Raw genomic sequence first — 13,098 nt, 5'->3', positions numbered from 1 at the left:
TACGGCAGGGCAGTTAGCTTGAGGCGGACTGTCTCACGCATCACCCAGGAAGGCAAAGGGGGGTACCAACAGGAGAGGGGCGCAGATAGAGTCCCGGAAGATCTCCGAGCCTCCCCGTCATACGGGTGCGTTCCTACCATAGTATCTGGAGGGACGAGGAAGATCATTGCGAATTAAGTTGTTGTGAGGGAACACGAGAAACAGACACAACAGTTGTGGGGTACTTTCCGTAAGCACAGCAGGGAAGGACTGCAACACATAGCGCTAGAAGGAAGGCACCGATTTCCACCTGCAAGGAGAGCTCTGGAAGTGCCATTGGACCGGCCGGACTTGCGCAGCCTGGTGAGCCGTATTCCGGACTGAGGACCCAGAGAGCTTCAGTAAAGAGGTAAAGAGACTGCAACCTGGTGTCCTCGTTATTTACCGCGACCTGCACCCCACAACTGCACCGCTACAACATCACTTATTGCACCGGACGTCCCCCACTGACAGACAGGGCCACGGACCGGGTCTAGCCACCGTGACAACCCCAGGACTGAGACCTAGAGGCCCGGCTCCGGGTACCCCTCGGCCCTGCGGCGGTGTGGGGGCGCTCGACTTAGATCCGTGTTCTCTGTCATTTCAACATATAATAACAAGGAGCTCAACGATGGGTTTTCATGGCATTACACAATTATATTGAGACTATGTATTATTATCAGTGATAAATCATGAGGGCTCATACTCACTTGCGAGCAACTCGGATGAGTCTCCCACGGCAAAACCCGGCACTCAGATCGGAGCGTGCAGCCGCATAGCAATACATGCAGCCGCACGCTCCGCTCCTGAGTGCGGGGTGCACTGCCGGGTATTGCCGTGCGAGACTCATCGGAGTTGCTCACAAGTGAGTATGAGCCCTTATAGTGATGCCGTGTAGTGAGAATCACTATTACAATATAGTGTGGAAGATGGAACAGTAAAGTAGATTGTTACCAGAAGCACCGCATGTTTTTGGCGGTTTTCCAGGGAAAGTTCTGGAAGCAAAAATCTCTTCCCCATATTCATCCACGCACCAACAGTATCCATGGCACTGTAGACGTCGATAGTTGCCCTTTTCATCACATTCCGGAACAAAAATTGTTGGTGAAGGTTTAGCACTGAGCAGTTTCTGACGTTCCTTCAAGCAGGGAGATTTGTTTGCTAAAAATGGATATATGATAAGTAAGATTTGATGAACAGAGAATGATAGAAACATATTACCAATATTGTACATCTTCATATTTATTGATATAAGTCCTACAAAAAACTTGGAGTCCAAAGTCCACCACTAGATAAAATAGACAGCTAAGTTTATTGAAATACATCCAAAGTGGCATAAAACATATGCTGATATTGTTAGAATCAATTTAGTCGATAAACAGGCGGGCTACAGTGTATACACATGGAAACTTAAGAAGCGGCAGCATCAGTAACGTTACCAATGGCACCTGCACTGGTTGCAGGAAATAAAACATGTACAGCTTTCACTAAGCATAGTATAAGGAATGCAATGTGCAGAAAATGTAAATACAATTAATGAACAGGTAGCTTGTCACTGTATGGCAAAGACATGTACAAAATTGATAACCTACCCATTTCTCCCTGGGTAACACCTCAGATCACCAGCTCTGAGGTGGTATCTTGAAAATATTACTTTGGGCAAGGGAGGTCCTGAAGCACTGGACTTTCATATACTATAAATAAGTCAGATGATCCCTTAAATTGTAATTTTAGTTCTGAGGGTAATTTTTTATACAGAAGATACATAATTTGGGCACAGCTCCCCATTATCTTCCTTGTGTCTGGAGATGGTCTCCTTAAGAGCAATATTTTACAGTGCCTTGCGAAAGTATTCGGCCCCCTGGAACTTTTCAACCTTTTCCCACATATCATGCTTCAAACATAAAGATACCAAATGTACATTTTTGGTGAAGAATCAACAACAAGTGGAACAGAATTGGGAAGTTGAACGAAACTTATTGGTTATTTTAAATTTTTGTGGAAATTCAAAAACTGAAAAGTGGGACATGCAATATTATTCGGCCCCTTTAACTTAATACTTTTTTGCGCCACCTTTTGCTGCGATTACAGCTGCAAGTCACTTGGGGCATGTCTCTATCAGTTTTGTACATCGAGAGACTGAAATTCTTGCCCATTCTTCCTTGTCAAACAGCCCGAGCTCAGTGAGGTTTGATGGAGATCATTTGTGAACAGCAGTTTTCAGCTCTTTGTACAGATTCTCGATTGGATTGAGGTCTAGACCTTGGCTTGGCCATTCTAACACCTGGATCTGACCAGAGCACCTTCTTCCACATGTTTGGTTTGTCTCCCAGGTGGCTTGTTGCAAACTTTAAACAACACTTTTTATGGATATCTTTGAGAAATGGCTTTCTTCTTGCCACTCTTCCATAAAGGTCAGATTTGTGCAGTGTACAACTGATTGTTGTCCTATGGACAGACTATCCCACCTCAGCTGTAGATCTCTGAAGTTCATCCAGAGTGATCATGGGCCTCTTGGCTGCATCTCTGATCAGTCTTCTCCTTGTTTGAGATGAAAGTTTAGAGGGACGGCCGGGTCTTGGTAGATTTGCAGTGGTATGATACTTCTTCCATTTCAATATGATCGCTTGCACAGTGCTCCTTGGGATGTTTAAAGTTTTGGAAATCATTTTGTATCCAAATCCGGCTTTAAACTTCTCCAGAACAGTATCATGGACCTGCCTGTTGTGTTCCTTGGTATTCATGATGCTCTCTGTGCTTCAAACAGAACCCTGAGACTATCACAGAGCAGATGCATTTATACGGAGACTGGATTACACACAGGTGGATTATATTTATCATCATTAGGCATTTAGGACAACATTGGATCATTCAGAGATCCACAATGAACTTCAGGAGTGAGTTTGCTGCACTGAAAGTAAAGGGGCCGAATAATATTGCACGCCCCACTTTTCAGTTTTTGAATTTCCACAAAAAATTAAAATAACCAATAAATTTAATTCACTTCACAATTGTGTTCCACTTGTTGATTCTTCACCAAAAATTTACATTTGGTATCTTTATGTTAGAAGCATGATATGTTGGAAAAGGTAGAAAAGTTCCATGGAGCCTTTTTGTAAGGCACTGTATATGGCAATCAACAGAGTATATGTGGAACCATAAAAATGTTCGGTAAGGAGGAGTCCAAATATGAATTTCCTTCACAGCACTTACAGTCAATGATTGATAAAAAAGTATGGACCCCAGATCTTACACTCAAGCAACAGGATTTAGACTCACTTCAATGTGGCAACTTCTTCCCCTTGTGTTGTTGGCTAATCTATGTTCTAACAGCTGATGCACTCTTCGCTCACAGGAATAAGCCTCTTGGCTCCCCAATATGTCCTCACCATCTCTACTTTGCCTGGACAAACAGACTAAAACTTCTCACAACTTCCCAATGTATTCCCCCTAAAGACATGGGGCTGCCCAAATTTTGTAGAAAAGACTACTCACACCCACTTGCTATTTATTATATGGAATGTTTTTTCCCAACCTTATATGTGCGCACATTGCGTATTTGCTTGCAGACATTTCTGCAAGGTTTCTGCATCTCTTGGCAGAAAAACACAGCTGAAAATACGCTAGTTTTTGCCTGCGTTTTTCATGCATTTTTATAAATCCATAGAGCTAAATAAAGATATATTATTAAAAAAAAAAGAAGTGTGATGTCATTTCCTTGTTCAACCTCTTCAGCCAGATACCCTCATTAATGTTAAATATAGATACACACACACTCAGTCACCAGCCTATGTAGGAGCATTGACATAATTAACCTACATATGCTGTAACAAAACAGAAAATGTCAGAAATCTGCGTGAAATGCAATATCTGTTTATTAAAAAAAAAATTAAATTGCATGGGCTCCCGCATAATTTTCATAACCAGCAGAGGGAAAGCCTATGACTGAGGGCTGATGTTAATATTCTGGGAAAGAGCCAATAGCCAAAGGTTCCCAGGCTATTAATATCAGCTCACATCTGTTTGCTTAGCCTTTACTGGCTAGTTTACAGGGGAACCCTAGAAAAAAATTGACATGGGGTCCCCCTATAAAATCAAACCAGCAACATTTATGCAGACAGCGGTGGGCTGATATTATAATAGCCTGGGAAGAGGCCATGAATATTGGCACCCCCCAGGCTAAAAACATCAGCTCTCAGATGCCCCAGAAATGGCGAACCTTACAGATTTACAGTTGATCACAGGCGCCGGATGATGAGACTATTCTCCCATCATCAGCTTTTCCTGTCTCTGTTATATGAGACAAAATACAGAGCCGGATGGGTGTAGTAGTCCCATCAGATGATGCCTAAGTCCAATCACTATAGGCTGTTCGTAGCATGGGTACACACACACACAGCCACCCACAGACACACACACATATTCTCCGCCCACACACTCCTCCTCCTTATGACGTCATTTTCTTCTGACAATATGCAACGTTCTGGCAGCAAATAAGCAGCAATTATGCAATCCTTTTTACACCTGCGTTTTGCTGCAGATTTGACTGACTCAATTGAAGTCAATGAGTCAAAAACGCTGCAGAAATGCAAAAAGAATTGACATGCTGTGGAAAATAAAACTCTGCAAATACAGTTGCCATTTTACTAATCATGTCCACAGCACTTCAGGATTGTCATTGAATTACCTTGCTTTAGTATTCCATTACATATTTGGAGCATTTACGAGCGTAAAAAAAGCCGTAAAAACGCATCAAAAACGCATAGTGTGCACATATCCTTAAATTGACTTGTGTTACTATTTTTTCTGACTTAACTGACTCCTCATTGTAAAGAATAACAACCTATAGAAAATAAGGGCATAACTAACCCATTGTAGACAATGAGGTCAAAACAACACTTATGGAATGGATTAATACCTGTATCTTCACATGTTAGGTGTTTAGTGCCTGGTGAAGTTCTTGTTCCCTCGATCTCTTCACCATTTTCGTTAAGACACCAACAATAACCGGTGCTGCCATGACACTGCTTTGGAGCGTAGTTTCCCTTTTCATCACATTTTGGTACAAATGCCCCTATTTTCATTTTGTTTCCTCCGAGTACATTCTGGCGATGCCTCATACAAGGGGTATGTTCTATCCAAATATAAAACATTGATTAGACAAGAAAGACTATTCACATAGTAGAGTTGATTAAGTTGTTTGTTGGATTGACGTTTCTTTGATATTTCGGATCTACATAATATGTTCTTATGACACTGATGTAAAGAAGTAAATTCCTCCACGGTAATACAGCGCCAGATGGAGGGGCCTGAGTATGTCTATGTCTGTCTTACAGTGAATGGCTCCTTCAAAGGTTCTGTCTGGATCTCGTTTTTCAGGGCTTCAAACAGAAGCCCCAATAGAGACACTGACATGTGGACAGATTGTAATTTGTACATAGCTTTGGGTTGAGAGTACATGCTAGACAGGAAAATTGGGTTGTGTTGAATTTTTAACTTTTGTGTAACTAAAATTAATTGTATTACCCTTTTAAAATGTTTCTTTTCATTATGTACCCACATGCCATCAATACCCCACAACTCAATCATGGGGTGCTGATAGGTAGTCATGATGGCCAGGGGTCTGCTGAAAGCCTCCCTGGCCAGTCATGACATTAATCCTGTGAACATTAACTTGTGGCTGGTGTTCATGAGAAACGGTTATCTATACTATCTACATCAGTCCCGTGGTATTTCTGTATATAATACAAGCAATCTGATGATTGAAGGTTCAAGTCCCCTAAGAGAACTAATAAAATGCAAACAAATGGTTAAAAAAAATGAATCTCCCTCTCTTTTCCCTCCATTTAATATAAAGATCTTATATTGTTTTTAAAAAATACATATATGTGGTAGTGCTGCATTTATAAAAGTTTGATCAATCAAAATCGTAAATTCATTAACCCCATCGGTAGTTGGTGTGTACAGAAAAAGAATTGAAATGTTAGAATTGCAGTATTTTGGTTGACACAACTCCTCAAAGAAATCTATATGAAAAGATGAAAATGTAGGGTTCAGCCCAAAATAATATCAATAAAAATAGCAGGTTGCACTCCAAAAAAGACTCACACAGCTCCATCAAATGCAAAATAAAGGAGTGGTAAGTCTTGAAAAAGGCCACAGAACCAATTATTTTTCTTTTTACGAAATTCTGAATTTTTTTCAACACTTAAAATAGAAAATAAAAAAAACTATACAAGTTTAGTATCGCCGCAATCATACTGTCCTGCAGAATCATATTTCCAGATCATTTTTCCTGTGCTATGGACACCACAAAAAAAACGTGCAAATAACAAATGCCAAATTGTGTTTTTTTTTTTCACCATTACACTCCTCTGGGAATTTTTTTATTTCATTTTCCAGTACATCATTTGTTAACATAAATGGTTCTGTTAAAAAGTACAACCGGACACAAAAAAAAGGCTCTCAGAATGAAGAGGGAGAGGAAAAGATGAAAGCACAAAAATGAAAAATCATCCATTTCCTAAGGGGTAACACATTATATGTTCTCCCACCGATCAGCTGATTTGGGGTCCACTGTGCAAAGGAACTGGCGCAGCTCCGTACATCGTGTTGCCGTCCTGTCTGGTTGTGCACGCTCTTTCGCACTCCATTGAAAGGGAGGGAGCTGCAGTACCATTCACATCTACTATGTAGTCAATGGAGCTGTGATCGGTGGGGTTGGCAGAAGCTGGACCACAAGTGATTGGGTATTTATGACCACTGCTAAATAGTCCTGGAAATCTCCATTAAGGCACTGTTGACTTTTCAGTTTAGTTTTATCACTTATACTGTATATCAATAAAAATAATTTACTATAGTTCTTCTTTCCTGGCAATGATTAGAGGTGACTACTAAGGTTAGCACTCACCGCTCTCAGAATAAGCTTCAGCCATGATGGGCTTCAAATTAAATGGATGTAATGAAGCTTTGTAAACGTCTTTACTATCCAGAGAAATAGCATCAGCTTCGCCATTCTGAAAAAATAATAGGGTCATTACTGATTTCTGAATGATTTGATTTCTTGTATTCACTTTTGCTAAGAGGGTCTCCGACTATAAGGTGACCACAACAATCCGCAGCAATCCGGTGAATCTATGGGTGAATGAAGCAAAAAAGGCTTGATTTTCTGCAGCGCCCCAAGAGGATGGATAAAATATTAGGCTAAATTCACATTTGTGCATATGTGCGCAGCGTATCATCTGCATAAGCAAACGCATGTCAAAACGCATGCAAACGCATGTTTGCGCAGCGCTTTTTATCCGCATCAGCTTACGCATGACGGCAAAAAAAGCACTGCGTGTGCATGCGTTTTTTGCCTGTGTTTGCTTTTTTTATGCGCATGCGTTTGATATTTCCAGGAGGGCGTGTCTCAATGGGCGTATCTCAATCAGTTTCTGGACATGCGCAGTCCGAAGTACGTAAGCGCATCAAACTCATGCGTACGCAAGGACATGCATACTGTATGCATGTGTTCCCATAGACAGTAATGCGTTTTTAACGCACTCCTCCACATGCACATGCCTGCACATATTTGACAGATTTTTGACACTTCAAAAAATGCAACATGTTGCGTTCTCCGCACCCAGCCGCACACCGCGAAAAGATGCATGCGTACGCAAATGCATGCAAACGCATACAAATGCATGTCCATGCGTACACCATGTTAAATATATGTACGCATGAAGCATGCGGATATATGCGGATCAAACGATTCGTGCACAGACGCAAATGTGAAACCAACCTTACAAAGTCATTAAAGAAATGCCATTCTTTATAGCTATTCTGTGCCTTGGCTGACATATTGCAGAACAGAGGATCCGCTCTATTGAACTACCTAGATAGGTTATTTGGAAATAGCGTTCTTACACCAGAAAATCTCTTTTATTTGTTGGCCATCATTAACTAGACAGTGAACACACCAGATACATCAGAGCTTCACTTTTTGAGCATTTAAGGATTTATCTATATATATAAAAACAAGTGTATGTGTGTATGTATGTATGTGTATTGACGATGATATAATGGTTGCCATGGCGACAATGATGTCATAAAGGTTGCCATGGCGAACATCATGTCTCAATGGTTGCCATGGCGATGATGATGTCATAATAGGTTGCAATGGTGACGGTTATGTCATAATGGTTGCCATGGTGATGATGATGTCATAATAGGTTGCAATGGTGATGATGATGTCAGAATGGTTGCCATGGCGAAGATGATGTCATAATGGGTATATGGGCACGGAACTATGGGATGGAGGATGTGTGATGGGTATATGAGCATGGGACTATGGGTTGGAGGATATGTATGATGGGTATATGGGCACGGGACTATCGGATGGAGGATGTGTAAGATGGGTACATGGGCACGGGACTATGGGATGGAGGATGTGTATGATGGGTATATGATTTTAAAAAAACTGACCGTCACATCCAAACATAGACTAAGTGTGAACAGGTGCTGAACCTAGAGTCACCAACTCGTATACAGTCAAATAAATAAGGCAGCACACTGTAGCACCAAAACCTGCAAACATGAAACATAAAAATTGAATTGCATTACTGCACTAGAAATATGAAAAATTTAGAAAGTTTAGCGCATAAATTGGCCAATTTATGTGTACCTTGTAGCCACAATAAGGCATTTCTCATCTACAAGGGCCTAGCAATGCCTTTCCTCACTGAGAATAAAGTCTTCATCTGAATGGGAACCCAATGTGAGTCCTCTCTGACTAAAATCTCTCTCTCTCTCTTTGGAGGGGTAGTGGTCCCGCTGTGATTAAAAACACCTGTGGCTAAAAGGAGGAGTGCTGGTGACTCTAGGTTCAGCACCTGTTCGCACTTAGTCTATGTTTGGATGTGATGGTCAGTTTTTTGAAATTTGTATTCATTAGCCTTCTGACTGAGCACTCCTCCTTTTAGCCACAGGTGTTTTTAATCACAGCAGGACCACTAGCCCTCCACAGAGAGAGAGAGATTTTAGTCAAAGAGAGGACTCACATTGGGTTCCCATTCAGATGAAGACTTTATTCTCAGAGAGGAAAGGCATTGCTAGGCCCTTGTAAACGAGAGATGCCTTATCGTGGCTACAAGGTACACATAAATTGGCCAATTTATGCGCTACACTTTCTCAATTTTTCATATTTCTAATGCAGTAATGCAATTCAATTTTCATATTTCATGTTTGCAGGTTTTGGCGTTACAGTGTGCTGCCTTATTTATTTGACTATGATGGGTATATGAGCACCAGACTATAAGATGGAGGATATGTATGATGCGTATATGGGCACGGGACTATGGGATGGAGGATAATCATTATAATTTGTTATAACTAACCACAGTTAGTTATTATGCCTGGGCAACGCTGGGCTCTTCAGCTAGTTTCTAATAACTAAGAAATCACAATTTCCGCAAGGAAACAAAATAACTGACTAGTTAAGGTATTCATCTACTAAAGAAAAGGCAAAGGGTAGTATCATGTAGTTACCTTCTCTCTAAATGATGACCTACCAATTGTCACCTGTCTGACATCTCAAATTGTTATTGCCAGGGAGGTCTCCACTCAATTTCACATTACAGAAGAAAGGTTTAAAAGGATTAGGCCTGGGGCTGAGAGATTTGCCAATTCTCCTGGGAAATTCCTGAGTATTTTTTTCCATGAACTTACCAGATGTTCTAGGAGAGTTGAAAAGAATCATTTAGACAACTCATTTTTATATACCCAATCTATCTTTGGCCAGAATGGAGAGAAGCTATAAAAATGGCCTTTTGCACTGGAGGAATTGTCCTTTCCTGCATCACACAGATAGAGCATTCATTTTAATGGACTCATTTCCCCACAGATTACACCCAAAAGCCAAGAGCCCGAACAGTCAAGACACTTTGTGGTCAACTTATTGTTAATGGAACCTTCTAGCAAGTAGACATTGTCTAAAGTAGATTTCCATGATGATGTACTCACACTGATGGCTCTCACACAGTCCTCAGTGCTGGATTTTTTCACACATGTGAGTAGAATCTCATCCACATGACAAGATGTCACCAGATCATTGCACTTTTGTTCTTCAGTATCTGACGTGACACACCAACGTACATTTCTTCCACTGGGGGCTGCAGAGCTCAGAGCTGGAAAATTGCAGAATAAGGGTTAATCAGCTAAATAAAATATTGTTCATAAAAATGAAGTGCTTTAATGAATCCAAGCCTGATTTATAGTATCAGAAGTCCTGATTTTCCTGAAACTGCATTGACCTGATGTCACGGGTATATCAGAAGTGCAGACAGTTACACTGTATCTAGGTACAGAAGGTCTCTGCGTTTGGCATTGCAAACCCCTTCTTAACCCTTCTGAGTCTTTGACCCAGTGGCAACCTTTCTCCAGCTCTAATTGACACACCTGGACTTGGGTGTTTATCGACTCCCAGCCTGCTGCTGGGAATTTGCAGTGATATTTCTATTTTCCCCTGTTGAGGCTTGGAGCTATAGCAGTCAGCTATCTTCCTCTTTGGTGTTGCTGGAGGATGTCTGTGTTACATCTCTGATTATACTCAAGATAAGTGGTCCCCTTATTCATCTATTGCAGCTGTCTTAATTGGTAGTGGGGATAGACTAGTGCTTACCGCGTCCTTCCCTAAGCAGGGCTTAGTGCCAGGGTCAGGCAGGGATTAGGTTCCTGCTCAGTGATAGGTGCCTAGGGGTCGCCACTCCCCACTTCCCAAGTGTTGGGCTCCCTTCCCCTCATCCCTTTGTGTTGCACTTGTGAGTCTTTCCTACACTGTGCATGACACCTGAAGGGTTATTCCCAAAATTATATTGTAGTAAGGTCATGTGCGCCAATAAGACCTATTTTTAAATCTGCACTAATTTGAATCTATAATCCCTGTATGATCATTCTCCACAGCTACATGAACCCTATCAGTTCATCCTCCAATAGTGCTGTCAGTCAATCATACTCAGATGGCCCTAATGACCCTGTCTAATAAAATATCTAACATCCGTGTGTAAGATTGCCAGAGCGGTAGTCATGGCAACTGGCTGTTCTGTTCCCACACCCTGGCGCCCCACAGATAAAATACACTGTCCCTTCAGCTGCATGTGCAGTGTGCGCAGCAACACACTTACATTCACAGTCAGAGTCCTTTCAAGTTCTATCATCCCAGCTCCGCATTCCTCAGCTCCACAAAACATCCCAGAGACACAGTTCTTTTCCAACAGTTGAACTTTATTATTCAGTAGGGCATTCATCACATTTTCAGCACAAACTTTACAAAGGGACATTTCCTTATCTCTCCCTGCCTTCCGGGCAGTCTCTATCTTTCCTGTTAGCTCTTTCTCACTTCTTTTGGAAATCCTGGCCTCATTTCTAGACAATCTTTGTCTTGTCCAGATTTCCAGTGTCACCAGCTTTCTGCCATCCCCTCGTGCCGTTTCAACAGGGAGAGGTGTCAGAAACGCCATCTCAGCTACTCTTGCCCCTGTCATAGACCCCAAGTCCTTCCTGGGATGATCCTTGTTAACCTGGTGCCCATCGGCAGGATCCTCAGCCTGTGGCCCCTTCCTGCCATAGCAGCTCTATCTCCACTGCCAACTGACTGTCTGCTGTCACTGCTGCATGCACCCTGCCCTGGGCAAGGCTGCCCAGGCTCTGCTGCTTTTACAGGAATTGCCTCTTCTATATCCCTATGGCTCTGCCCTGCTCTAACTCCCCCCTACTGACAACCCCTATGCTATCTGTACCTAGCCAACACTCCTAATCTATTCAGTTCCCTATCTCTATGATGCGCCCACTATTCTAATCCCCCTATAGTCCTTTCTACCTAAGATTCTATCCTTACCCTAGTTGTATACAGGACACATATTAAAGACATCCACATTACAGTACATAACACATAACAAATACATTTACATTAATAAACTATGAGGTGCCGCACGTCATTCTATGAGCAGCATCCAGGGGAGAGGAGGCATGTGAGGGTCTCCGCCACCTCCTTACACGTGTTGCAAGCAAAGCTCAGCTAATGCTGTGCTGAAGATCCCACTGATACCAGCAACATTTGTACCTAATGACCCTGTCTAATTCATGAAAACCAGATGCACCTATGACCCTTTTCTAAAAAAAAAAAAACATCCCTTTCCTCCTACAGTTGCTCTGACAACCAAGTTGTAGCACAGCTCTGCTATTTTATGCTCGGATCTACTATGTGTGCAACGGAGAGAATAATCATGAGCTACCAATGAAATGTGGAGTCTATAAATAGTATTGAATATTTGTCAAATAATGGATGACAGTCACTACATTGAAAACTATCAATCTTCACCTCATCTGGAGCACCCGCCAGGGCCGTGGGGATACTCAGTACCTGGCCGGTTCATAAGAGGGAAGTGGTCATGGCAACAGTGACCCGGTCCGTGGCCCTGGGTGTCCAATAAAAGATGTGAAAAAGGGAATTAAAGTTTATGGGATAAATGTTCATGACGCCACCTGTGGTATTCGGCAAATAGGAGATGTTAGCTGACGCTGCTTAAAGAGACCGCTGGGGCAGATGGTGATGCAGCAGAGTTGGTACAGCTCTCCACAGGTAGAGCTTTAGTCCCAGGGCACTTAGGTTGTAAAAGATGGTGTTGCTGATGGTAGATGTAGTGCAGGGTGGATGGCGCAGTAAATAAGTCTGAGGACTCAGCGGGGTGCAGTTTCCAATGCTTTACTCACAGTTCTTAGCTGCCCCAGCCGGGATGCTGTGTCCTCCAGGTTTGTAGTCCAGCCAGCTCTCAAGCAATTTAGGTACACTTTCCAGAACCCTCTTTCATATGTCCTTTCCTCGTGGTCTTTCTGTGCTGGCTTCGCCTCTCCTGCCCTGCTCCTGCCACACAGTGTCCCAAACCAGCAGCCACAGATCTTGTCAGGCGGTGTGCACTAAATCCCCCTGGATCCTATGTGGCTACCTTTTCAGTGAATGTGTGCAGATGTGGCTGTGGCACATACAGATATCACAGCCTCCGGTTGTCTAGCTGAGTACTTAGTTTCTCCACTAGAATGGGG

The 13,098-nt window shown here is 42.3% G+C and overlaps 1 protein-coding gene across 1 annotated transcript in view; it reads right to left on the bottom strand.

Annotated features, from left to right (window-relative positions):
* Positions 1 to 13,098, bottom strand: part of LOC143808511 (saxiphilin-like) — a 119,450-nt gene that overhangs the window by 103,131 nt on the left and 3,221 nt on the right. Inside the window, exons 2-5 of the mRNA XM_077291260.1 lie at positions 10,021 to 10,184; positions 6,929 to 7,034; positions 4,937 to 5,152; positions 973 to 1,179 (exon numbers count right to left, since the gene is read on the bottom strand). Coding sequence (XP_077147375.1) covers positions 973 to 1,179; positions 4,937 to 5,152; positions 6,929 to 7,034; positions 10,021 to 10,184 — 693 coding nt within the window. The remainder of the gene's footprint in view (positions 1 to 972; positions 1,180 to 4,936; positions 5,153 to 6,928; positions 7,035 to 10,020; positions 10,185 to 13,098) is intronic.

The sequence above is a fragment of the Ranitomeya variabilis genome, chromosome 2 (genome assembly GCF_051348905.1).
Source record: "Ranitomeya variabilis isolate aRanVar5 chromosome 2, aRanVar5.hap1, whole genome shotgun sequence".
In the NCBI taxonomy this organism is placed as follows: Eukaryota; Metazoa; Chordata; class Amphibia; order Anura; family Dendrobatidae; genus Ranitomeya; species Ranitomeya variabilis.
Note: the sequence above shows the minus strand (reverse complement) of the source record. Positions and strands in the feature narration are given on the sequence as shown.